The 25,212-nt window shown below is 61.2% G+C and overlaps 9 protein-coding genes across 9 annotated transcripts; 7 read left to right on the top strand and 2 right to left on the bottom strand.

Annotated features, from left to right (window-relative positions):
• Positions 1–132: 132 nt before the first annotated feature.
• PLICBS_006796 (uncharacterized protein) lies at positions 133–1,071 on the top strand (the record flags this gene model as incomplete). The annotated part of the gene is made up of 1 exon (XM_065601053.1): positions 133–1,071. The coding sequence occupies one exon, from the start codon at positions 133–135 to the stop codon at positions 1,069–1,071; it is 939 nt and encodes a 312-aa protein (XP_065457125.1).
• Positions 1,072–1,973: 902 nt separating this feature from the next.
• Positions 1,974–2,669, bottom strand: PLICBS_006797 (uncharacterized protein; the record flags this gene model as incomplete). Its single annotated transcript, XM_018320174.2, has 1 exon — positions 1,974–2,669. One exon carries the CDS (start codon positions 2,667–2,669, stop codon positions 1,974–1,976), a length of 696 nt encoding a protein of 231 aa, XP_018180071.2.
• A 2,192-nt stretch (positions 2,670–4,861) lies between these two features.
• Positions 4,862–5,425, top strand: PLICBS_006798 (uncharacterized protein; the record flags this gene model as incomplete). Its single annotated transcript, XM_018320175.2, has 1 exon — positions 4,862–5,425. The coding sequence occupies one exon, from the start codon at positions 4,862–4,864 to the stop codon at positions 5,423–5,425; it is 564 nt and encodes a 187-aa protein (XP_018180072.2).
• Positions 5,426–7,075: 1,650 nt separating this feature from the next.
• On the top strand, positions 7,076–8,560 carry PLICBS_006799 (uncharacterized protein; the record flags this gene model as incomplete). Its single annotated transcript, XM_065601054.1, has 2 exons — positions 7,076–7,753; positions 7,826–8,560. 2 exons carry the CDS (start codon positions 7,076–7,078, stop codon positions 8,558–8,560), a joined length of 1,413 nt encoding a protein of 470 aa, XP_065457126.1.
• A 700-nt stretch (positions 8,561–9,260) lies between these two features.
• Positions 9,261–11,390, top strand: PLICBS_006800 (uncharacterized protein; the record flags this gene model as incomplete). Its single annotated transcript, XM_018320178.2, has 2 exons — positions 9,261–9,269; positions 9,369–11,390. 2 exons carry the CDS (start codon positions 9,261–9,263, stop codon positions 11,388–11,390), a joined length of 2,031 nt encoding a protein of 676 aa, XP_018180075.2.
• An 812-nt stretch (positions 11,391–12,202) lies between these two features.
• Positions 12,203–13,637, top strand: PLICBS_006801 (uncharacterized protein; the record flags this gene model as incomplete). Its single annotated transcript, XM_065601055.1, has 2 exons — positions 12,203–12,398; positions 12,478–13,637. The coding sequence occupies 2 exons, from the start codon at positions 12,203–12,205 to the stop codon at positions 13,635–13,637; spliced, it is 1,356 nt and encodes a 451-aa protein (XP_065457127.1).
• A 2,582-nt stretch (positions 13,638–16,219) lies between these two features.
• On the top strand, positions 16,220–18,158 carry PLICBS_006802 (uncharacterized protein; the record flags this gene model as incomplete). Its single annotated transcript, XM_018320180.2, has 2 exons — positions 16,220–17,418; positions 17,513–18,158. 2 exons carry the CDS (start codon positions 16,220–16,222, stop codon positions 18,156–18,158), a joined length of 1,845 nt encoding a protein of 614 aa, XP_018180077.2.
• A 988-nt stretch (positions 18,159–19,146) lies between these two features.
• On the top strand, positions 19,147–21,246 carry PLICBS_006803 (uncharacterized protein; the record flags this gene model as incomplete). The annotated part of the gene is made up of 1 exon (XM_018320181.2): positions 19,147–21,246. One exon carries the CDS (start codon positions 19,147–19,149, stop codon positions 21,244–21,246), a length of 2,100 nt encoding a protein of 699 aa, XP_018180078.2.
• A 524-nt stretch (positions 21,247–21,770) lies between these two features.
• PLICBS_006804 (acetolactate synthase, mitochondrial) lies at positions 21,771–24,239 on the bottom strand (the record flags this gene model as incomplete). The annotated part of the gene is made up of 5 exons (XM_018320182.1): positions 21,771–21,829; positions 21,885–23,576; positions 23,640–23,707; positions 23,780–23,890; positions 24,079–24,239. 5 exons carry the CDS (start codon positions 24,237–24,239, stop codon positions 21,771–21,773), a joined length of 2,091 nt encoding a protein of 696 aa, XP_018180079.1.
• Positions 24,240–25,212: the final 973 nt, after the last annotated feature.

Genomic DNA, 25,212 nt, shown 5'->3' on the forward strand with positions numbered 1-25,212 from the left:
GCACGTTGGGAGCCATCGTCGGAACGATCAACTTCCTCACCAACACACCCTAGACCATTAGATTTCACTTTCCACGCACATCGGTAACCACGGGCACGGGAGATCACAAAAGCGCAGAATCAGCGCGCGCTTATGCCAGGTTCACCCGACAGCGACGTTGCCAGACTTGACCTCAACTTCGTCGCGGGGCCTGGGTGGCACGAAATCGACGAGCTGATCGACCGCGACGTGACGCGCCGAATGTCCCAATACTGCTTTCCCGACATGGAAGGCCTCATCTCCAATCAAGATGTGGTAACAATGGCCGAGCCCATGGAGCCCATGGAGGTTTTTGGATGCCCGGCTGAGCCGGGGCAAAATGCCTGGCAGGACGACTTATTGGCACTTGTCGTCGCTGAGGAACAGCCAACCTTTACACTGCATATTCACCCTCCCAGCGAGGCCGAGGCCGAGGCCGGTAGCTTCGAGTACATGCAGGTCGAGTGTGGCCCCATACAGAGCGACGGCGCTCCCATCTTGGAACAGTTCAACAACCTTGACCTACACGAAGCCTCAGGGGCTCAGCCTCTCGACGCCAGCATGGAATTGGAAGTCGCAGGGCAAAGCGACATGGATGTCAGCGTCAACGGGCAGTCCGCAAGAGAGGATAGCGTCATGACGGACACACGACCCGCCCCGGCTGCAGGCTCGACGCTTCTCTCCGGACTGGCGAAGGCTCAGGACCTGACGAAGCGCGCCGAACACATGGAGGGCATTGAGCTGCAAGACGACGTGGGCAACGACGCCGATGAGGAGTCCAACGCCGAGGAAGGAGTCTTCAGTTGCCTAGGCCACCCTGCTGAGCCTTGTCGTGGAGTAACAGTGAACGGCAGTCAGATGACTGATATCATCACTGGCTTCTTGGACATGTGCCCGGAACACGTAGTCCACTTCAGCGCTGGAGGCGCAATGCCCTGTCCGACCACTGGTAAGCGGCGTCGGGTAAGGTGGGCTGATGAGCCACTGGTCTCAGGGGGAGATGCGGCCAGCGATTCGGAGCTGGAGGCAAAGAGGAAGAGGCGGCGGATCTGAGGTGGAATTGGGCAGCCATTGAAGCCTACTATCCGCGGTCTGGTACACACGGAAGCGACCCATATGGCGGGGACACGTATTTTCAGGATTGCATCCCCAAGGGTACCAGAAGCGTAAAGCTTCTTATAAGCCGAGGCGTTCTTATAGTCTAATTGACATGTTGCATCGATCATCTGACTGAATGTACCACGTCACGTCTGGATCTCAGGCAGATGATATACTCATCGTGCCTCCTAAAGGTCCCAGCGTCATCACTCTTGCCGTAGTCATGAGTCAGAAGGCGTATTTAGACCTTGATTGGGAGGTGTGACCTGTGACGACGAGGACATTGGTGTAGGTGACGAGAGCGGCGGACTCGAGGTCCAGACACTCGGGGAGAGGGAGGGCCTCTCGGCTGGCTACCATCATCTGAGCGAAGCAACGCTTTGTCGAAGGGAGATATTGGCCATGTTTCCTCCTGTGGTGATATGATGTCAAAGGCGTGTCTGATGATGCGACAGGGAAGTGGCGCGCGGGCGGCGGATAGCGTTGCGCGATGGAATGGTCAGGATATGACTCGTTCTCCGGGCACAGCTTGAGGTCTTGACATCCACATATCGATGCTCTGCGGCGGTCGATTTTCTGTCCGTACGATAAAGTTCAGAGGCTATTTGGGAGCTATTGTCCAAATATTAGCATTGTCGACTGCTGAGGGCTGGAGTTCAATTGCACCATACCCCGACAATCCTGGGGATCCGCGTTGGCGCAGCAGGTAGTGCTCAAGAGCGTCGCCCAGAAGTTTGCTGATATTTCTGAAGACTAAATCGTCACAGTCTTTTCTGCGTCAAAGCCTTCCGACTGTGAAAAGCTATATCCCCTCTGGTTGGCCAGCAGCCGCAGCGGCGTCGCACCCCCCTCGCGGCTCAGAGTAAAGTCGCAATTGTAATGCGTATGGCCAAACGCCCAGAGCCGAACGCTGTCACTCGCAAAGCATTTCTCGCCGGAAAGGTCCGTGGCGAAGCCGCTCGTAATCGCGCTGCCAGCGTGTCTCGGGTCGGTCGCGTTTGCATGTCGCGTCGGGCTCCAGTGCGTAAAGATATGATCTTGCTGCCCGTCTGCTCCAGCTCGGCGACCTGGCCGTTCAGCCAAGCAAAGTCGCGGACGTGTGCCTCGTTTTGGGCGTCGACGTCCCAGTCGTACGTCTGGAAGTAGTCGTTGATGCCGAGGCCGACTGCCATTTCGCTCGCCCGCGGGACAAACGAGAATAGACTGCACCCGAGAATAACAACATCTGTTCCTGGGAGACGATACGTCGCGCGATCCAACAGGACAAACTCCCCGATGGCATCGTCGCTCCGGACTTGTTGCTCAAAGGCGCGAAGCGTGTCCAGCGTCCTCGGCCAATCTGAGTGGTACGCCTCGTGGTTCCCCGGCACGAACAGAACAGCGCGAAACCTGGCAAGCTGTCTTGTGAGGAAGGCGAGGCAATCTTCCTTGTGCAGGACGATGTTGCCTATGTCGCCGAGCAGTGCCAGAACGGGAGCCTTGGGCTCGATCTCGAAGATGTCGTAGGCCTTGGGCGTTTCCAGGTGCAGGTCCGAGACGATTTGCACAGCCATGATGAAGCACGACGAGGTGTAACAAAGGCCTGTGCACTGGTGGAGCGGAATAAGAGTGACAATGGAAGAGCCGTGTGTTGTTTGAGTGCTCGGTCGACGCGTGGTTGCCTGATCCCGCAGGTTGCACCTCTTTTGCCGGGGGGTAAACAAAGAAGGATCAATCGCCGCGTGGCTGCGACTCCTCAAGCGCCTTCTCTCCTCCTCGTCCTCAGTGGTTTCACGTGTGCAGCAGCAGCTAGGCAGAACTTTGCTACTGCAGCGCGCAAATTGAGTTTGAAGCCTCTCAAGCGTAAATAGGCAATATTAACACAGAGGAGTGCTATTCGTAGAGCCAACTTTTGCTAGGTGTAGAGCCCTCCTACATTCTTGGCACCCATAAGGCGGTGCTCGGAGCGATGAACCTGCTCGATATTGTCGAAGGTGGCGGCGACCTGGTACGCCTGCCGGGCTTTTTTTTTTTCTCGGCCGCGCCCTGCCCCCTCTGCTGCTCCAGTGACTTTTTTTTGCGCACTAGCCCAGGCATGGGGCGGTAGAGGCACGCTGCCTGTTGCTTTCGTTAATGTCGTTATCTTTATTGCTTTCGTCGGTATCGTTACTGTCGTGCTTTCGTTACTGTCGTCTGGTTGCTGTCGCTGCTATTGCTCCTATGGGCTCTACAACTAGCAAAAGTTGGCTCTACAAATAGCACTACTCTTAACACATGGGCAAGCAGTAATTGCATAATTATTTCCACTGCTACAAAACGTGCTTGTTGATGTGACGACAAATCCTGACAGGTTATTCGTCCCGCTACTGTGAACCGACTAACCCTCGATGAGCCACAAGCAGAGACACGCCCACTGCCCACTATACCGGCCCAGGCTCACTTCAATACGTTACGTCTATTCTCAGGTCACATTTCCCATACGTCTGAAGCCATTGCATTTCTTACCTCAGAAATGACCACAGGAGATGGCGCCGACTGGGGCCACGTTTGGTGTTGGCCCGCCTTGCGTCTTTCCCTGCCTGAAGATTTGCAAAGCATTGTTGCGCCCCGAGCTTTGTCGCCATTTTCATGAGTGTCATTTGAGGTGCTGCGCATGCGTGACACCAGACGTAAGACAGCCACATGTTTCCATGGCACGGCCCGCCGCCGTTGTCTTGGATTCGGCGGCAGGTCGCAGCACTCAATCCACAGGTGCGACGCAGTCTTTGGTAGGCATCAACCTGCTCGTGGCCACGATCATCAGCTGGTCACACGGCCTGTGGAAGCTCGCAGTGTTGATAACCTCGGCAGCAAGCCGTCTGATTGAGCTTCCGTTGAAGGCAAAGATGTGACAGATCTTGTAGTCACTGTCCACTTACCTTGTTCAACGATCAAATAATCGCAAGCCGCATAAGCAGACACAGACATTCGTTTCTATTCCATCATGTGAATAGCTCTCATGGTGAAGCGCACAGTCCGCATACATGGCGCCAGTGCCAGCAAGTACAGTCCTGCTGCGTTGGATGATCCAACCGATGACCAATGCTGAAGAATATGACCCGCGCGTCAGGGCAACGATTGGTTGCAAATTCTCCGAATCTTCCAGCTGAAGCAGTCTGAGCTCTCAAACGTCAAGTGCGAACCACCCATCCGCAAGCCCGCAGGTTTCGCTGTCGGTCCGTGCTGCGGGCGAAACCAACTCTACGTAAGCCGCTGTGGCAGGATCAGCAGAGGCTCTGGTTGGAAACCGAGAGCCCCAGCAAACGCGCATTCCCGGGCCACTGCGTGTGCTCCTTGCGTGTTGAGCATCAGAGGATACCGTCCCTGAAGTAAACCAGAATTAGATGTGTCAGTGAGCGCAGGGATGGGCGTTGCGAGACGTAATGGGCGTTTGGCCCGAGTTCACTCACAAGCCAGATGATGTTCAACGAGCCTCCTCGCGGCATTCTAGAAGCGTTTGAGTCTAGCTTGGACAGTCACGGTTACGTCAAGGCTTCGTGGTAAAGCCGCATCAATCATAGAGATAGCAATATCTCAGTCTCAACCCATACTTCGAGCCGGGGCCCAAGCCCCCATCGCAAAGGGTATAAAGACAACCATCTTCACCTCCCTCTGGACATCCAATCACTCACCAGCATTCACATCGACAATCAACCACTACTCTCTTCACCACTCCAACAACAAACTTTGCTCTCCGCAACCAACCTTTTACAAACCAACCATCAAAATGAAGCTGTCCGCCGCTATCGTCTTCGCTGCCGTCTCCGGCGCCATGGCCGCGTCCATCCCTGCCGACAAGCGCTCCACCCTCGAGGAGCGCGCCCCCCTGGGTGACGACTGGGCTGAGCTGATGGCCCGCGAGATCGCCGCCGAGAAGCGCGCTACCGCCCCTGCTTCCGGTACTTCTACTACCGGTGGTTACCCTGCCGGTGGTCCTCAGGGCAACAGCAACAAGGCCGTTGGCGGTACTACCGGTGCTACCGGTACTACTGGCACTACCGGCAGCAAGGCCGCCGCGGGTGGTGCCGGTGCCGCGCCCACTGCCGCCGCCACCGTCCCGAAGCCCAGCGGTGCGGCCAAGGCTTGCCCGGCTCCCAGGAAGGGCACTGCCCAGAAGGGCGCTGCCAACCCGGCCGGCGCCGGCAACACGGCCAACCCCAACGGCGCTGTCACTGGCGCTGGCAACAGCGCTGGCCAGAAGAGCTACGCCAACTCGGCTGGCTCCACCACGGGAGGCTCTACCACGGGCGGCTCTGGCGCTGGCAAGATCGGCAAGACCCAGGGCCAGTAAGTCGTCAAGACTTGGTCTCACACTGGCGTGTCTTGGAGCGGGAGGTCAACTGGCGCGGCTTCGATTCGCCATCCCAAGGAATACTGAGATGAGGGGGATAAAAGGATTGGCTTATAGAATGGATACTTACAAGCTTTGTCGGTTTCGAGGGCATTGGGTGGCGGCCGTGGCATTCGTCAAGCCATGGAGAGTCAGACACGCTGGGGACAGAACGCGCGGGTTGCCTGGGCCTACCTCTTCAGCTGGTTTACTTGTATCCAGAGTGCTCACGACCGCTACTTTGAGCTCTATATAGATCCTGTCGTTATAGATTTCTTTATTTCAAATATTTGTGTGTCTTCCATCGTGATCTAGAGGTGCGACTGCGCCCGCAAGCCCCAGACATCTTCCTTCCAACAGGATAGCCCTCATCTGTCCCTTTCTCACCCTCTTGCGACACAAATTCCCGGAGGCAGGGATAATCCATAAACGCCATGCAAAACCACACATGTCTTACAGGCATTTGCATGAGACCCGATTGTAACTCTAACAGTCTAGTCCGTACCAGTGCGCTGTGAGGACACTTTCCATGTCGGGACTTGCAACCGAGACGCAGTGACACGCCACCTATTCGGCTTTGACAAACATATGAGGTGGGTATAAAGCCTTTTGCAAATGAGTGGTAGTTGCCTTTGTTGATTGGTAGTTGCCTTTGTCTTTCTTACCAAAGCTTGCCGCGTCGCATCTCATCGTGTAGGCTTTGTGAACCTTGCTTCGTCTTTCGTCACGCCACTCGTGACTCAACACTCTCGCTCCTCCCTACCACTTTAGTATCACGGCCACTTTACAGTATCTCATGTATCACTTCTTGACTTGCGTGGTTAAATGCCCCGACAAAGCCTATGATCAGCAGAACGCCACGTATCAGTCGGAAAGTGCGACCTAAGGCAGGTTATCACCAGTATCGATTCAAGCTTTATTTCATCTCATGTAACATGTACGTGATAACGCATCGGCCCTATTAACGAGCAACTCTGCCTTCGCACTATTGACACATGGTCTGCTAAACCCATACACTGCATGAAAGGCGTAATTGGTCAAGAACAAACACTTCCCTTTGAGAAGATGTCATTGAGCAATCTCGATGCTTGGCACACCAGTGTGCCTGTGAGTGCACTGACCACCTACAAATTTAGCAGCGTCAGCCAAACTGCAACGGCCCGTTTGAGGGCGATTCAAGACGCGATGGGGCCGAAACCGCATGCGGTGGCGCCTGCGCCCTGGGCAGCGTGAGGTAGCCGACAAGCAGCTTTTTGTTGCCTGGCGTGGCGGGCTCAACTCGCAGATTTAGTGCAGCCCTCGTTTTGTAAGAGCTTCATGGCACGGACGCTTGCCGCCCAGCGCACGACGGTTGCCCGGCATGGTTGAAACGGGCGAAGCCGAAGGGGGCGACGGGGCGAAACAAACAGGAGTCAACGTCAACGCCAACGTCAATGTCGTCGTATGTCGGCGCGGGAGCTTTAGCCCACGTTGCGCTTTCCGCTGTGAAGCTAGAGCCATGTGCGGGCTTCCACGGTATATTATACCAGCGGCGACGGTACTCCGATCAGGTGTGCCCGAGATCGCCCGCAGCCTAGGTATCTCGCTTTAGGGCTGCAACTGCTCGTGACCATGTGGTGCGGACGCGTTGCTGTCAGCTTTCTGCTGTCCGGCCTTGCATCAGCAGCCTGGATCAACAACATCTCAAACAGAGACCTCTGCGTCAACACTCCCCTCCGGGTCAGAGGCTGCGGGCGGCCACACCTGTTCGAAGTCGAGCTGCCCGAGGAGCCCGCGTCGCCATGGACGTTCAAGCCGCAATGCATCAATTCAACCTTCGGCTCACCGCAGCTCTGCGTCTTCACCTCGCATGAGTTTGCCAACGGGCGCGGCATCTCAATCATTACCACGCCAAGCACTGCCGCGGCCATCCAGAACCTCACTTCTTTTACCCAGTCGGGGAACCTGACCAAGGCGGGCGAGATGGCCGTCCCGCCGTTCGAGGTAAGGGACCTACCAGGCCGTGGGAAGGGCGGCATCGCGAACACGACCCTGCATCGCGGAGATCGGCTGCTCGCGGCTACGCCGGCTATATTGGTGGACATGAGGGTGAATCGTTTCCTGAACGTCATGGACGGCATTATGCTGGAGACAATCGCGGTCCGCCAGCTGCCTCCGCAGGCCAACGAGATGTTCTGGGAGCTGCATAACCAGCCAACCACGAACTCCGTCCGCGATCGGATTACCGTAAATGCCTTTGCCGTTGAGGTGGCAGGATGGCAGTTTTCCGGCGTGGTGCTTGAGACCTCGGTGAGTTCTGTCCGGCAGATCGATCGACGCTGCAAGTTGCCTTCACATTGCGGTGCTAACCCACGTTCACAGCGCTTCAACCACGACTGCCGCCCCAACTCGGCCTACTACTTTGACGAAGAGACCCTCACGCACTACACGCACGCCTCCACGGAGATTAACCCCGGGACCGAAATCTCGCTCACGTACATCAGCCCGCTCGCGCCGCAGCAGCACCGGCAAAACACGCTCAGGGTCTCGTGGGGATTCAAGTGCACCTGCAGCCAGTGCAGCATGCACCCCAAGATGATCAAGCACTCCGACACGCGCATCGAGCACATCAACAACATGACGCGCCTGCTCTACGGCTGGCACGAGCGGTGGACCGCGCGGCTCGACCTGACAGACGCCGCCGCCGTTGCCGCCGCTGACACGAAGAAACCCGTCGTCAAGGACGAGCAGCAGGCCAAGAAGCACGAGGAGGCCCAACAGAAAGCCATGGACGAGATCCCGGTGATTTCGAACGTGGAGGCGATTGCCACGGCGGAGACGGTCATCAGCTTATACCAGCAGGAGCGGCTGGTGGTGTACAGCTCGGACGCGCACTTGATTGCGGCGCTGGCGAACTGTGCCGAGGGGCGTCGCACCGAGGCTATCAAGCATGCGCAGCTGGCGCTGGAGACGGGGCTGGTGCATGAGGGGCTGGATGACGAGCTGCACGTGGATGTTGTCAAGCTGGGGGTTGATCCGACGAAGGAGCCGTGCTGGCTGAAGAAGGGGGCGGGGAGCTCATTGTCGGATGCGGGTGAAGTGGCGGAGAGTTCGTAGTCGGCTCACGGACATGAGCCGCTTTGGCGTCACATTGTACAACTACAGGTCCATGTCGGCAGCTGCGTTCCCTAGGGAAGACTCGGAAGAGCTGCTCATCTGCGAATCGATAGAATGGTACTGGGAACCTAGAATAGAATTGGGGCATAGACAAAACGTGCACTCGCCCTTTTCGCACACTCATCCCCGGTCTTGACAGGCTGATACACAGTCGTATCAATGGGGGTACCTGAGTACCGATTGTCAGCAACACGATTGTGTTATTCGAGATCGAGATGCCCAAAGCCAAAACGTCAAGGCGCTTGGCACCATGAAGACGACTTCCTGGCCAAAGAAGCGACGCAGGAGCCATCTCCCCGTGCCGGTGTCCGCGCCGAGTTCCGAGATCGCCCTACGCCATCACACACACACCTCGCTACCGTCCGGCGACCATTTCTGGTCGAATTCAATCCGGAGCAATTGGGCCTTTCTGGAAAAGGGCCGGTGGAAGGCTGCTCACCATGCGCGGCCGCGGCCCTGATGTCATCCCGGGATAATGGTGGCGGTGCTGCGCCCCGCTCCGCACGGCAAACGGTGCCGCTCGGCATGGCGCTGCCGGGTCGCACGGCGCGTGGCCGAGAGCAGGTGCCCCCTTGGCGAGCGTATAATGTGGGTGTCGGCCTTGTTTGGGCGGCAGGAATGACGTTTGTGGGCTTTGGCGATGGCCGATGTGTGTGTGTGTGTGCCATGTGGAAATAAATCTTGGAGACTTGGCCAACCTTGGAATATAGTTGCTGGACTACATATCCTGCGTCGACTTCGATCGCAGCCTGCGCCCGTGGACATCAATGGCAAGACTGCAGCTATGGTGTCCGACCGTGTGTTGCGGCTCTGCCAGGCGCAAGAGACGCTCAGCTCCGTGTTAGCCGCCAACCCGTCCGAAGCCCCCGGCGACGTCGTCAAGCGGCTCTACAATGGGCAAAGTAGCCTCAGCAATGGCAACAACAACGGGAAGAACAGCAACAAGAACAACGGCACGAACAACGACACGAATAACGACACAAACAGCAACAGTGCCAATGGCGCGACAAAAGAGCAAGACCCTCTCGAGGCGGCCTTGAAGTGCGGCAACTGGGGCCCCCGGGCACCCAGCACGCTCTTCCTCCAGGCCTACGCCGACGCGCTCGCCTGCCTCGACGACGACCCGTGGAGCGGCCTCGTCTCCCCTCCGCTCATGGGCTCGCACGGCACGATCCCCCTCACGGCCATCGCGCCGCTGGCGGACATCATGCGGCACTGCTCGAACCTCATCGCGCGCGCCGGGCGCGAAGTCATCTTCGTCACCTGCGCGTGGTCGCCGTCCCTCGCGCAGCGGCTCATCCGCGGCGCGCTCGTCGAGCTGTCGCGCCGCGCGGGGGCGACGAACCGCCGCGTCGTCGTCAAGATCATGTACGACCGGGCGGCGCCGTCCAATGCGCTGGATCCGCACCAGGAGGTCAAGCCGGCGGCGTATGCGGGCGCGGGGGTGTTGCTCCCGCCGCCGGAGGAGGTGCCCAACGTGGACCTGCAGGTGGTGAGCATGCATAGGTTCTTTCTCGGGACGCTGCATGCCAAGTTTTGCGTCGTGGATCGCGAGATGGCCGTGGTGATGAGCAATAATGTCGAGGACAATGATAACATGGAGATGATGGCGCATGTCGAAGGGCCCGTCGTGGACAGCATCTATGACACGGCACTGGCGATATGGAGCAAAGCGTTCGTCCCACCGCTGCCGTGCCTGACCGCACCGCCGCCGCCGCCGGTCGAGGACAATGTCGCTGGCAGGAATGAAACTGGCCCAGGCGGAGAGCCGCTGTATCTGGCGCGCGGGCCGAGTCGGGAGCAGCAGAGCGATATCGTCGCCGAGGCAGAGGCCGCCGTGCCACTCCCGGAGCACACGCCTGAAGACCCGCACTACGACGACGACCTCGCGGGCGAGATCCGGCGCATGCAGTCGTGCTACGCGGCCAAGCCTGGCGAGACTCGCCTACAAGCGGCCAGCCGGCTGCTCAACCTGGCGGTCAAGAATCCGATCCCGGCATCAGGGCCGGAGATCCCAGACGGCGCGGAGATGACGCCGTACCTGTCCACGTCAACGGCCGAGCCCGTGCCCATGGCGCTGGTGTCGCGGCCGGCGTACGGGCCTTTCGACTCCAAGAGCGTGCGCGTGCCGCAGAACGAAGCCTGGCTGTCGCTGATCCGGCACGCGCGGCAGTCCATCTTCATCCAGACGCCGGACCTCAACGCCGCGCCGCTGATGGAGGCCCTTGCGCAAGCACTGCGTCGCGGCGTCGAGGTAACCTACTACGTGTGCTTTGGCTACAACGACCTCGGCGAGATGATCCCCGGCCAAGGCGGCACCAACGACCAAGCCGCGCGCGCCCTCATCGCCTCCCTACCCGAAGACGGGCCCGAGCGCAAACTCCTGCGCATACACAACTACGTGGGCAAAGACCAGTCGCGGCCGCTCCACCACTCGCTCAAGGCGCGGTCCTGCCACGTGAAGCTGCTCATCGCGGACGGGGCGGTGGGCGTGCAGGGCAGCGGCAACCAGGACACGCAGTCGTGGTTCCACAGCCTCGAGGTGAACGTCATGGTGGACGGCGAGGAGGTGTGCGCGCGGTGGCGCGAGGGCGTCGAGCGGAACCAGAACACGGCGCGGTTCGGGCGCGTGGCGGCCGATGGCGTGTGGAGGGACGCGGAGACGGGAGAGCCGGCCGAGGGGTATCAGGGCGATCCGGGGCGCGTGTCGGGGCTGGTGAGGGGGGTGACGGGCATGGCGCTCAAGGCCAAGGGGATGGGGGGGTTCTGAAGGGTTGAGACTCTGAGCGACTCTGTATCTGAATGGCGAGCGGGCGATTGTGTCTTTTGCTTGCATCTTTAGATGGCGCTGTAACGTGTGGTTCCCGAGTATCGTCTCCCAGTGGGTGTCGTGTTGAAGTGGCGCTTCATGTTCCAAGTGTTGTGAAGTGTTGTTGAAAGTGTTGTTGCCAATACCAAGTGTCGTTTCTGAGTGTCGTTGTACAGTGTTATTGGAAAGTGCCGTTGCCAAGACTCGGTGTTATTTTCAAGTGTCAATTCCAAGTGTCTTTTTTTTTAAGTGTCGTTCCTAAGTGTCACGATCTCGCGATAATCGACGCATGGTTGGGCGGCTGTTACGTATTGCTCATGCACCAGCGCCGCCCGGTGTGGGGGCCCGGGGTCCGATTCCGGCTGCGCTCCGCCGGGCGCGCTCTCATCCTGCTCATCCTCTGCACTCCACGAGACCGCGAGATGGGGGGGCGGGTGGAACCAAGTTCGACGCGATCTATCAGGCGCGATGGATCCCGCGATTGCGCGCCGTGGGGTCGACTGGCTGGCGGGCTGTGGACTGGACTGGCTGGAGACTGGACTGCCGAGGATTCCATTTGATTCAGCCGCCATGTGTCGGCTACACCCGGTTTCGATGACACTTGGGAACTTTATACACCGAGGCCGCCACTCCGGACCGCATTGAAGATATATAGCGTATCGTCGCCAGCTTACACGCAGACATAGACGCAACGAGGCGCAGATTTCCAAGGCCTGCCACGCACATCGCCCTTCAAGGGTCCCATTGCCGGCTGGGGCTGTCGCATCGCCGCCATGTCGATCCAGCTATCGCCCGTCCCGGCGCCGCCGCCGCCCCGGATCCCGTCACCCGATATAGGGGAGGAGCAGGAACAAGATCAAGAGCAGGACGACCAGGGCCACCTGATACCCGTGCTGCCGCCGACCGATGAGGGTGCCGGCGCGTGGAAGTACCTGGCAGGGTGCTTCCTCGTCGAGGCGATTCTTTGGGGTGCGTTCAACTTGATACTCTTCCACGGAACCATCACCGGTCGTCGCATATGTATCATCACAAACTGACAGATCAACAGGCTTCCCCCTCGCGTTCGGCGTCTTCCAGGAGCACTACGCGCGGCAGCCCGAGTTCGCCGGCGACGGCAACATCGCCGCCATTGGCACCGTCGCCACGAGCATGTACTTCCTCGGCGCGCCCATCGCCGCGCCCCTCGTGCGCCGCTTCCAGTGGTGGCAGCAGTACATGCTCGCCACGGGCTGGGCCCTGTGCGCGGCCTCGCTGCTCATCGCCTCGGCGGTCAACTCGGTGGCCGGGCTGGTCGCCACGCAGGGCGTCCTCTACGGGCTGGGCTTCCTCATCCTGTACTTCCCCGTGCTGGGCATGCTCAACGAGTGGTTCGTGCACCGGCGCGGGCTGGCGTACGGCGTGCTGTACGCGGGCGGGGGCGTCGCCGGCGCGGGCCTGCCCTTCCTGCTCGAGTGGCTGCTCTCCGGGTACGGCCACCGCGTGACGCTGCGCGTCATGGCCATTGCGCAGTTTGCGGGCCTCGTCCCCGGCCTGATGCTGCTGCGCCCGCGTCTCCCCCCCTCGGGCACCGCGGCCCTGCGCGCCGTCGACGTGGCGTTCCTGCGGCGGCCGCTGTTCTGGGCCTTTGCCGCGTCCAACTTTTGCCAGGGGCTGGGCTACTTCATCCCGTCGCTGTACCTGCCTACGTTTGCGACGACGGGCATGGGCCTGTCCGGCTCGGTGGGCGCGCTGATTCTCGCGGTGAATAACCTGGCGTGCGTCGTCGGGCAGGTCGCCTTTGGGCACCTGACGGACCGGAAGGCCAACATCCACGTGCTCGTGTCGGCGACGACGTTTGTGGCGGGCGTCGCGACGCTGACGCTGTGGGGGCTGGCGGGCTCGCTGGCGACGCTGCTGGCGTTTAGTGCCGTGTATGGGGCGTTTGCGGGCGCGTATATCGTGTTTTGGCCCAAGTTTGGGTCGCTGCTGAGCGAGGATCCGCAGACGGTGTATAGCCTGATGGCGTTTGGGAAGGGCATCGGCAACGTCGTGACGGGTCCCATCTCGGCGGGCCTGGTGCGCGGACAGGTGACGGCGGGCGGGTACGGATTAGGTCGGTTCGGGGGGCTGGTAGTGTTTGTGGGGAGCCTGATGCTGCTGTCGAGCCTCGAGGGGGTGTGGCTGCCCGCGCGGCACTTGATGATGCGCAGGGGGCTGCGGTTTGGCTGACGGGGTCGAGGGCCGGGGTGATGATGGGCGAGTGTGTTGATCTGGTATGGTGATGAGATGTGCGAGCCAGCGAACAGACAGATGCAAGCGGCGAGAACATTTTGCTGGGGATATGGCGGTAATTTATGGCATGAAGAGGACGAGAGCGCATGGATGAGGAAGCGCAAAGGCTACATATAAAAGGGAAAGGGCTCCATGTCGCGATAATTGAACATTGAGGTTTGTGTCCTGCCAGCTGATGGTTTACTGTTAAATCGCAGGCACGCACTGCTTTGCTGCTAAAGATGTAGGCATGTACATGAAGCGGTGTCGAAAAGCGTCAAGTCACCTTTGCAATTACTCTTGATGGAAATGTATCGCGCTATCACTGATGACTTCTGAGGACTGATTTGCCTCGAAAGAGCCCCCCGACGTCAAGCTAAGCATAAAACCGTTACCACTACTACAATAGCCCGCAGCCCACCAAGGAATATAGCTGTAGATCGGAAGCCGGCACGAACAAGGTGCTGACCTCGAGTCGGGCCCTTGCGCCCCGATCTGTGGCGTCAAGTGCGGCATATGTACCCCTTAGCCGCGGTAGCTGAGGAATCTGGGGGTCTGGGTTAGCTCAGATTCGGTACGGTATCGCGGTCGCCCTACGTATGGACGATATGTAGTTTCTAGACAGTAATATGCGGGTAAAGTACATGGATCGCGTGCAGGGGGAAGCGTCGGCAGCCGGATCCGTGCCCCGAGGGATAACAGCCGGCAGCCAGCATCAATGTGGGGCTCGAGGTATCAATCTCGCCGCGCTTCCCAAAGCTCCCAGTCGTCAAGGTTCTCAAGAAGAGGTGTTGTTTCCTTTCTTCGAGGCAATGTACGTAGTTCCTCCAGTCTGGGGTTTTGCCATCAAATTGAGCACACGCGCAGCTGACTGCCGTCGGCGGCGGCGGCGCTTACCCATCCCCCGTGTCTGCACATGCAGCTACCCGGCGTGACACAGCATGAAACACGCGACCAGCCAAATTTTTCTTTCGGCGCATATCTCCCCCGAGGCTGGGGGTGGTAGGAGGAGAAGGCCAACACGGGGCTGGCGGTGCTCGATAGAAAATACCTGGGGCATGGCGGCACGGGCCCAGGATTGACCATGATCATATTGATGGGACGGGTCGAGGGCATCAGCGTCATCCACTTTCTATTGACAGTGACTGCCCGCCGAAAGCACTACTCACTTTCTGTTGAGTTCGTCTGTCCGCCTGGAAAACATCAGTCACTTTCTTATACGCATTGCTGCCCGCATCGAATCTGACCAGAGCCCATCTGCCGTTCGTCTACCGCATATACACAGAGCAACGTACAACACAACACAGCTGATCAATCCAATGCCATCACGGGCTCTCAGTCTCCCCGTCTTATGCCGCGAGCTTCATCATCAAAGCATGCCTCAAGTGGGAACATACCCAGCCAGCCCAGTCAGTCTAGCAACAGGGCTCATTTGCATTGTCCCGCCTTCTCTTCCATCTCCTTCTCAGCGGTCGGCGCCGCTCCGATTCGTCCGAGCCTCGGGCGCCGGAGAATCACCCACCGCTAAACCGCAACAGGAAGCCAAGACGCAGGCGCAACGGCCGGTGACGACCTGTGGGTCCCCGCGTCGACATGGACCGCCGGACCCGGCCCCACAACCTTGTTGTCTCCAGCGCAGTGGAAGCCCTTTCACGGCCGCTGTTCCAGGGACGCCAACATGTCCGCTAACAGCCCATCCCAAGCGTGCGGCCACCACCCACAGCGCACACACCACAGTGGGTATTAGTCTCGTTCTTCCAATGGGGGGCGCCTGTTGGTCGCCTAACAAAGTGGTGGCGGCGGTGGCCAGCGGGCGCTGCAAAGAAAGAAAAAAAAAAGTTGGGAGCACCGGTGACGGCCGCCGTCTAACGCTGTGACGACGGTGACGCCCTCGAGGTCGTCACCTCATGCACCCCCATCCATCCCGCTCCCCCCTCACCCGTTCCTTTGTCGTCGATGTTCCCCGCCCTGCCCTGCTTTGGCCTGGCCTGGCCAGACCGTATCCGCTGGCGTATCTGCGTGTTCGATTTCCAAGTCACACCAGCTCGGGCCCCGTTCCCCCGTGCTGCTTGCTAAGAATCCCGCCCAATCCCCTTCCGAAAGAGGAAGCCAAGGCGCATCCCCACGTGGGAAATGTCTGTCTGTGCCCATGTTCGGAAGTCTCGAGCGACTCGACCTCAACGTACTACCAACCTAGCTGTCGATTCTTCTCTTCTCTTTTCTGCAACTTGCATGCGCATTGATTTCTCAGCCGGCTTTGCATCTGTGTGCCGCCACGCCTGCTATAAAGATTGCAATCTCTCGGCTTCCTCTCCTTCCCGGCCAACAATCGGCGAGAGAAGTTCGAATAAACCTTTGGGACGTGTAACGCCACCCCAAGACCAAGACCAAGACCATCGCCAAGCGTCTTGTCCCGTCCGGCCGTGACCTCCACAGGAGAGACTGTACTGGGGTTGCATCGCTCCCGCCAAGAGAAAGACACTCGGAACCGAAACACCAGACGCAGACAACACCACGGCTACGCACGAGCAGTCTCCGTCATGACGGCCGCGCTGGCGTCCAAGGCCCCGATGCCAACGCGGGCCGAGGCCACGCCGCCGCCCGCAGACGATGTCCAGAGCTGCTTCAACGGCAGCACCAACTGCAACAGCGACGCCGACTTCCCGACGTCCACCACCTTGGAGAAGGAGGAGCAGGAGAAGCAGGCCTGCGACCCTTCTACCTCACCGCGAAAAGATGAAGAGGCCGCGTCCTGCACAGAAAATGGCACTGCTGCTGCGGCCACTTCCGCCCCCGGCCAGCGACGACCCATGCTCACCGACGCCGAGATCCAGCGCCTCGGCCGCGAGCGCCCCGCCGTCTTCTCCGGGTGGCTGTCCGAGTCGCTCTTCGTCTTCACCATCGTCTTCTCCATGATGATGAGCGAGTACTTCATCAGCGGCTTCAACATCATCCTGCCGCCCGTGTCGGTGGCGCTCAACATCGCGCCCTCGTCGCGCACCTGGCCCGCCGGCGTCACCAACCTGACCATCGCCGCGCTGCTGCAGCCGTGCGCGCGCGCGTGCGACATCTTTGGCGCCAAGAAGGTGTTCCTCTTCGGCCACGCCTGGCTCTTCGCCTGGGCGCTCGGCTGCGGCTTCAGCAACGGCCCCACGGTGCTCATCGTCTGCCGCGCCATGCAGGGCATCGGCGCCGCGGCCTTTCTCCCCGCGGGGCTGGCCCTCCTCAGCAGCGCGTACCGGCCCGGCCCGCGCAAGAACCTCATGTTTGCCGTGTACGGCGCCTTTGCCGTCATTGGCTTCTTCTTCGGCATCATCATCGGTGCCCTCGCGGCCGAGTACCTCAGCTGGCGCTGGTACTTTTGGATCGGCTGCATCCTCGTCCTGCTCGTGGCCGTGGTCGGCGCCGTGTACGTGCCGAGTTCGGCCAGCGAGCTGGACCCCGCGGCGCGCATGGACTGGCTCGGCGTGGCAACGATTGTGCCGGGCCTGGTGCTCGTCGTGTTTGCGTTTACCGACGGCGGGCACGCGCCGCAGGGGTGGCGCACGCCGTACGTGTACGTGACGCTCATCCTGGGCGTGCTGTTCCTCGCGGCGGCCGTGTACGTGCAGGGCTGGGTGTCGGAGCAGCCGCTGCTGCCGCCGGACCTGTTCAAGCACAAGTACATGAAGCGGCTGATGGCGGGGTTGTTTTGCTCGTACGGCGTGTTTGGCCTGTTTTTGTTTTACTCGAGCTTCTAGTGAGTCCCTTCACTGCCCATCCTGTTGATTCTTGGTCTACTCCCCGTCGCCCCCTTGTATCTTGCTGGCTGCTAACCGTGAGGGCGGGAATAGCATCGAAAACGTCATGCACCAGACGCCCATCCTCACGGCCGCGTGGTTCGTGCCCCTCGCCGCGGGCGGGTTGTTCCTGGCCATCGCGGGCGGGCTCGTCATGCACATCATCCCCAACCGGCTGCTCATGATCATCTCGGGGCTGGGCTTCTTCCTGTCGAGCCTGCTGTTCGCGCTGATCCCGCCGCCGAACTCCGGCAAGTCGACGAGCTTCCTGTACTGGGCGTACATCTTCCCGGCGATGCTGTGCGGCACCATCGGCGTGGACATCACCTTCAACGTGACCAACGTCTTCATCACGACGGCCATGCCGCGGCGCCGCCAGGCGGCCGCCAGCGGCCTCATCAACAGCCTGCTGTACCTGGGCATCGCGTTCTGGCTCGGCATCGCGGAGCTGGCCGTGTCGGCCAAGGTGCAGACGGCTGGCGGGACTCCCGACGACCTCGAGGCGGTGCTGGACCCGCGCGCGCAGTACCAGATTGGCTTCTGGACGGGCGTCGCGCTGTCGGCCGTGGCGCTGTCGCTGACGTGCACGGTGCGCATGGGCCAGGCCGAGGCGGGCCTGACGGCGGACGAGAAGGCCGAGCTGGCGCAGGCGGCGGCTGCGGAGGAGGAGGCGTCGCAGCAGCAGCAGCAGCGCAGTTGAGCGTGCTTTGATCTACGAAACAGTGGGGGACATGGGATGGTATGGTATGGTAATGGGAAAGGGGGGGCAGGAGTGTCGACGACTACTTATATGACTGGAACTGCATGGCATCTGCAGCGAGCTGTTTGTCGGTAACAGACAAGGGGGTGGATTGATATGGGAGCATGGCATGGCATGGCATGGCACGGCGCAACATGGCATTGTTTCACAAAAAAGCGAGCATTCGCGCGGGCTTGAGCATGGGGGCGACGAGCGATGAACACGATAGACCTTACTATAATACAGAGAGGGCAATCCGACTCGGGGTTGCGACGTCGTCATCCACGTCAAAGTATGCCACGTGCGCCGTCGTGTCTCATCCGCTGATGTTATGTAGGTTACGTCTCACATGCATCGCATGCATGCATATGCATGCCGCAGTCTCAGTGCTACTCTACCTACTCCGTCGCGGGCGTTACGTCGCTACGTACATGATACATAATACATGGTTGCATCCGTTGTCCAGCGAGACTCGCACGCAAGTTGTCCCGCTCGGCTCGGCACGGCTCGAGACGGTGCGTATGGTAGTGGTGGTGGTGGGATCATTATGTGTGCCGTCAGCCTCATCCGCTGGGCCGACGTCGGGCGCGCGCGCACGATGCCGAGGCAGGGCAACCCACCACCGCGAAGTAGCGAGAGATGATCAGACTCGCGGATGTCCGCCGCCGTTATTCTGTTCGGCGTGGTCTGAAGAAGCGTTGATTCTGATGCCGTTGCCCTATACATACAGATTGGAGTCAGAATTTATTTATCCAGGCGTCTGCCGCATCTTGTCACTGCGGACTTGGCGCCGACTTACACGCCGCTGTCCCCCACACACACATTAACCTAGTTACTCCATTCAGCACCCTCGTTCTACTCAACGCCATCCCCTGGTTCTCACATTCAACCTCACCTCACCTTCATCACCACCTCACCTTCACGGCCCTCACCACTCACCATCACCGCCATGCCCCCGCCCCCCGACCGCTCCGCCCTCTCCCCGCGCGCCATCGTCCGCGACCTCTGGACCACCACCCTCGGCCTGCCCGCCGCGCTGCTCGATCCGACCGACCCCGATCCCGACCCCGACTCCGATTCGAATGGCTCGTCCGGGCCGCTCGTCCTCCCGGGCCTCGACGGGGAGACGGAATCCACCGCGGGTGTTGATACCGAAGAGCCCGCCCTGCCGTCGTCGTTTCGTATCGGGGCGCTGGCGCAGAGTGTCGTTGCGTTGGCGGGACTGACGGCGGCGCTGGTGGATGCGACGCGCGCACCGGCATCAACAAAACTGGACACAGAAACGGCCGCGGATGCGAAGCCGGGAGATGCACCACAGCCCGCTTCGGCATCGTCACCACCGGCCTCGGCTCCGGACACACGCAGCAGCAACAACAACAACAACTCCTCCGCCGCGCAACAGCAAGGCTCGAACTGCGAGGGCCGCATCCGCCTCCCCAAGGTCACCGTCCCCCTCCGCCACGCCGTCGCCGAGTTCCACTCGGAGCGCATCTACACCCTCACTGCCCCTTCCCAATCCTCATCTTCCCCTTCCGCCACGGCCTCATCCTCGCTCCCGTCTTCGGGCCCCGCCCCGGCACCGCCAGCGTCCGTACACGGCCCCGTCGGCGGACTGTACACCACGCCCCTCGACGGCTCGGCCGTGCGCATCCACGACGCGCTGCCGAACCACGCGCGCGCGGCACTCGACCTGCTCGGCTTGGGCGGCGGCGGCGGCGACGACGCCTCCAAGAGCAAGGGCAAGCAGCATGGCACAGACGGCGACAGCAAGGACAACGAGGGCAGCAGCGTAGGATCCGTCTCCCGCGAGGACATCGCCCGGCGCGTCGCCCTTCACACCAGCGCGCAGCTGGAGCACCTCGCGCACGATACTCCCTCCGGGGCGGTGCTCTACGCGCTGCGCTCGTACAAGCAATGGGACGCCCACCCGCAAGCCGCGCACACGCCTGACACGCCCATTCTCATCCGCCGCATATCGTCTCCCTCCTCCTCCTCGTCCGGACCGAAGCCCCTCCCCCCAGCCCCTACCTCACCCTCACCCTCACTCTCCTCGCAGCAAGGTGATAATCCTCAGCAGCAGAATCAGCACCACCACCACCACCATCCCCACGGCTGCCTCTCCGGCCTCCGCGTCCTCGAACTAAGCCGCATCATCGCCGCCCCCACCGCCGGACGCACCCTCGCCGCCCACTCCGCCTCCATCCTGTGGCTCACCTCGCCCACCCTGCCCTCCCTCCCCGCGCTGGACGTCGACCTCTCGCGCGGCAAGCGCACCATCCAGCTCGACCTGTCCGACCCCGCGCAGCGCGACACCCTGCACGCGCTGGTCCGCGACGCAGACGTCTTCATCCAGGGGTACCGCCCGGGCAGCCTCGCCGCGCGCGCGGGACTCTCCCCCGAGGCGCTCGCGCGCGTCAACCCGCACATCGTGGTCGCGAACTTGTCTGCGTTTGGGCCGGAGGGGCCGTGGGCGCGGAGGAGGGGGTTTGATTCGCTGGTGCAGACGTGTACGGGGATGAATGTGTCGGAGGCGGCGCATAGGGCGGGCCGTGACGATGATGATGAGGAGGAGGAGGAGGAGCACGGCCATGACAGCGAGGACCATCGTGAGGAACACGCAGGTGCGGCAGCAGCCCTGCCCATGCCCTGCCAGGCCCTCGACCACGCAAGCGGCCACCTCCTCGCCTCCGGCATCTGCACCGCCCTCCACCGCCGCGCCACCCACGGCGGCGCCTACACCGTCGACGTCTCCCTCGCCGCCACGGCGCGATACCTGCGCAGCCTGGGCCAGTACTCCCGAGCGAGGGGCTTCACCCCCGCGGCTGAGGCGCGCCGCGTGAGGCCACCAGGACATGCACACGGGCAACTCGACGGCAAGCCCGACAACCAAAACGAGGGGGGCGCGCTGCCACCCGAGCTGTTCGAGACGCGCGAGTCTGGGCTGGGAACGCTGACTGCGCTGCGGCATAGTGCGGCGGTGGAGGGGAGGCGCGTGGGGTGGCATGTCATGCCCAAGCCGCTGGGGAGCGATGAGCCGCGGTGGGTGTAGTAGACTGTAGAGCCGGTGGGCATGTTCAGACGCATGTCAAGGAGCCCGCGGCGGCAGTAGAACCATGTTCAGACGCATAGCAAGATGGCCATCTGGTAGAAGTTCACGGCACGTACGACTCACGACTGACGAATCAACTCATGATTGCATCTCCTCACTCTACATCACAGCTTCAGCAACGTGTACGGGTTATAAACAGCGCATCTCGTCACGGCAAAATGCTCATTCATTGTTTGTTTGTGTCCGTCCGCAAGCCCGCGCGCGGCTCGCTCGCCTCATGGCAACCAACCGCCCTACTCTGCCATGCCCGGGCTCTTCGACCCGCCGTCACATTGCCACCCCTGTGCTACCACCGCGCCGCCGTTCGGCGCTGCTCCTCCTCCAACTTTTTGTGCTTCGCGCCCGGATTTGCATTAACTGCACAAAACTCCGCCAGTAAGAGGTATGAAAAGAACATGACTAGAAGATGATTGATGGATGGATGCCCGTCGTCGGGTGCTGCTAATCCGCCCCGTGTGCTGCGGCTAGCCGTGCAGGCCCGAGGTCCTTTCCCGCATCAGCTCTCGTCGCTTCTTGTCCTTTTCTGTGTGGTCGTCAGCATTGCGTTGCGTATTCGGATGACTTCAAGCGGTACTCACCTCCGTCAAACACCAAAAACTCGTGCAGGGCCGAGCCCGCCGGCACCATGGGCAGGACGGGCACCTTCTTGTCCGTGACAACCTCCAGCAGGGCCGGGCCGTCAGTGTTGATCAGCCACTTCAGGCTGTCGACCACGTCCTCGGGGTCCACGCATCGCCGGCCCTGGACGCGCATCGACTCGGCCAGCTTCATGAAATCAGGGTTGACCTGGTGCGTGTGCGCGTAGCGGTCCTCGTAGAAGAGGTTCTGCCACTGCGTTACCATGCCCTGCTCCTCGTTGTTGAGGACAATGACCTTGACGCCAATGTTGAACTGCGCCGCCGTGGCCAGCTCCGTCAGGGTCATGCCAAATGAGGCGTCGCCGTCGATATCGAAGACGAGGGCGTCCGGCTGCGCGACCTTGGCGCCGATGGCCGCCGGCAGACCAAAGCCCATGGTGCCGAGACCACCCGACGTGATCATGCTGCGCGGGTGCCTCCACCGGAAGTGCTGAGCCGTCCACATCTGGTGCTGGCCGACGCCGGTGGCAATGTACGTCTTGTCCTTGCGATCTGCCGTCAGCTTGCTCAGCTCCTCGATGAGGGTCTGCGGCTTGATGAGTCCGTGTCGCTCCGCACGCTCGTAGTGCGACAGCGGCCACTTCTTCTTCCACTCGTTGATCTTGCCGAACCACTCCTTGCGGTCGTCCATCGTCTTGGCCTGCACCTCGGGCAGCAGGAGCTTGAGGTTGCTGCCGACGTTGCCCTCGACGGCCTCGGTGGCCTGCACCACCTTGTTGATGTTCTTGGGCATCACCTCGAAGTGGACGATGCCGCCGCGCTTCTCGGCCGCGGCGGCCCTCGCGCCGGGCGCGAACTTGGCCACGTTAAGGGTGACGCGGTCGTCGAAGCGCGCGCCGAGGGCGATGATGAGGTCGGCCTCCTGCATGGCCATGTTGGCGTAGGCCGAGCCATGCATGCCGAGCATGTGCAGCGACTTCTCGTCGAGCTCGTCGAAGCCGCCGAGGCCCTGGAGGGTCGTGGTGACGGGGATGGAGGCCTTGTCGGCCAGCTCCTTGAGGAGCTCGGGCCCGCCCTCGGACTGGATGATGCCCTGGCCGGCGTAGATGACGGGCTGCTTGGCCCTGTTGACGAGGTCGGCGACGCGCTTGATGGTGTGCTCGAGGTGTTTCCGGCTCGACTCCATGGCGGCGCGCGAGGCGGCGCTCGGCAGCGCGGGCAGGGCCGTCTCCGTGGGGATGGCTCTCCTCAGGATGCCGGCGGTGACATCCTTGGGCAGGTCGACGAGGACGGGGCCGGGGCGACCGCTCGTGGCAATCTCAAAGGCCTCGTTGATTCTCCGCGGCAGCTCCGCGACGTTCTTGACCATGACGTTCCACTTGGTGCAGGCGCGGGAGATGCCGACGACGTCGGCCTCCTGGAAGGCATCGCTGCCGATGGCCGAGGTCGGGACCTGGCCGCAAAAGACGACGAGTGGCGTGCCGTCGGACAGGGCGTCCTGCATTGGGGTCACGACGTTGGTGGCGCCGGGGCCCGAGGTGACGAGGACGACGCCGGGCTTGCCGGACGCGCGGGCGTAGCCCTCGGCCATGTGGCCGGCGCCCTGCTCGTGTCTGGGCAGGATGAAGTCGAAGTGTTTTGAGTTGTAGATGGCATCGAAGACGGGCAAGATGGCGCCGCCGGGGTATCCAACTGTGAGTCACGCACGTCAGCACAGCGCATCACGGCGGGTGAAGAAAACGCGGGTAGACCAACAGATGTGCTTGACGCCTTGTCTCAGCATCATTTCGTGAAAGATTTCGCCGCCCGTCTTGCCGATGAACCTGTCGCGGCAACGTGGTCAGCCTGCGATGCGCGCGTGCCAAAGCGGCGCGAGAAGGGGGGGGGATCCATACGACTCATCCATGTCGCTCTTCTGGGGATTGACCAGCGGCTGGACATGGCTGTGTTTTTGCTGCTGCTGCTCCTCCGCATTGAAGGCAGGACTCGGCGTGGCGCGGACATTGCTGCAACGATGGTTCTGTCAGTGCCGTGCCCTCGTGCTTGCTTGCGTCGTGGTTATGGGCATGCAAATTGCCCCCAAAGTGGTGGGTGCCGATGCCGGCGGCCGTGTTTTTTTGGCACACCCGCCCTCGCGCCAACGGCATCAGGCACCACCACGAAAAGGGTCACGGTGAGAAAAAAAAATACTCACGGTGCGGCAGAGGTGGCCGTCGCGGCGGTAGCTTGATTCCGCTGTCCGGAGGCGATCTTTCTCGGGGCCTGCACGGCGGCGGGCTGTGTCGTCGAGGTGAAGTGCCGTGCCTGGCCCAAGGCCCTCAGGGCCTTGGACGCCTGGCGACTTCGGAGCATCATGGCGGCTGTGGGGGCTGCCTCGCAGTCGTCGCCTGTGTCGTCGTCGTCGTGCTCGTCGTCGTCGTTCTCAGTCGAGGATATCGCAGAAAAAGATAAAAAGGGCCCAATCCGCGCGCGCGATGCGGGAGAGAGAGAAAAAGAGGAAAACAACGACTCCTCGTCAATTGACCGAAGAAATCGTGGGGTTATCGCGGTTGGCAGATGGATGGGTGGTGGGAAAAAAGCCAAAGGGGGCCAAGAGGAATGGGGGGGGAGAAAGCGGGAGCTCCAGGCCAAGAAAAGATGCGGCGTTGCCGGTGGCGATTGAATGCGACACAGGCTGGAGGAGTCAGAGGGTCGGCGCGCTGGGGGGGCTCTGCAAGACTCACTCACGCACCCGCGGGAGCGATGCCGGCTGTGCGTGTCCACTGCAGCGCTGTCTTCGGCTGTCGTAAGAATCACAAGCCAGGCCAGGCGCCCGCCCAGTCAGCCAGCACACAGGGCATCACACCTGGATGGACCCTCGCAGAGCGCAGCTCACACATCCCGCCAGCCGCCAGTGCAGGTGGTGCTGCAGGGCTGGGCCGCTTCAGGCGGCGCGTTTTAGGGGACTCGGGGGGGGCTGCAACGGGTGGGGTTCGTGGGCAGCTCATCCAGGTACCGACGTCGGCGGTTTCTGCGGGACGAGGTACTTGCAGGCCAGACCATGTGCGAGCCAACGTTCCCCACAGGCCATAACCGGGCAGGCCAATCACAGCAGTCTCGCCTCCCGTCCAGCCAATCACCTCGCCGCAATGGTCAACCCGACGCCGGGGTGGGAGGGTCCACGCCGCCGGCAGCAGGAGCCCAAAAAGCAGGACCGATGGACCGCAATCCAATGGGCGAGTGCGGAGGCGGCAGAGTCTATCACGACACCACCTCATCCAATCCAGCTCGCGGCCGTTCTGCGCGTTCAATTCCCGTTGGCCACTCTCATGGATGAGCGCCAGCCCAG

The sequence above is a fragment of the Purpureocillium lilacinum genome (genome assembly GCF_023168085.1).
Source record: "Purpureocillium lilacinum CBS 284.36 DNA, scaffold_5, whole genome shotgun sequence".
Taxonomy (NCBI): Eukaryota; Fungi; Ascomycota; class Sordariomycetes; order Hypocreales; family Ophiocordycipitaceae; genus Purpureocillium; species Purpureocillium lilacinum.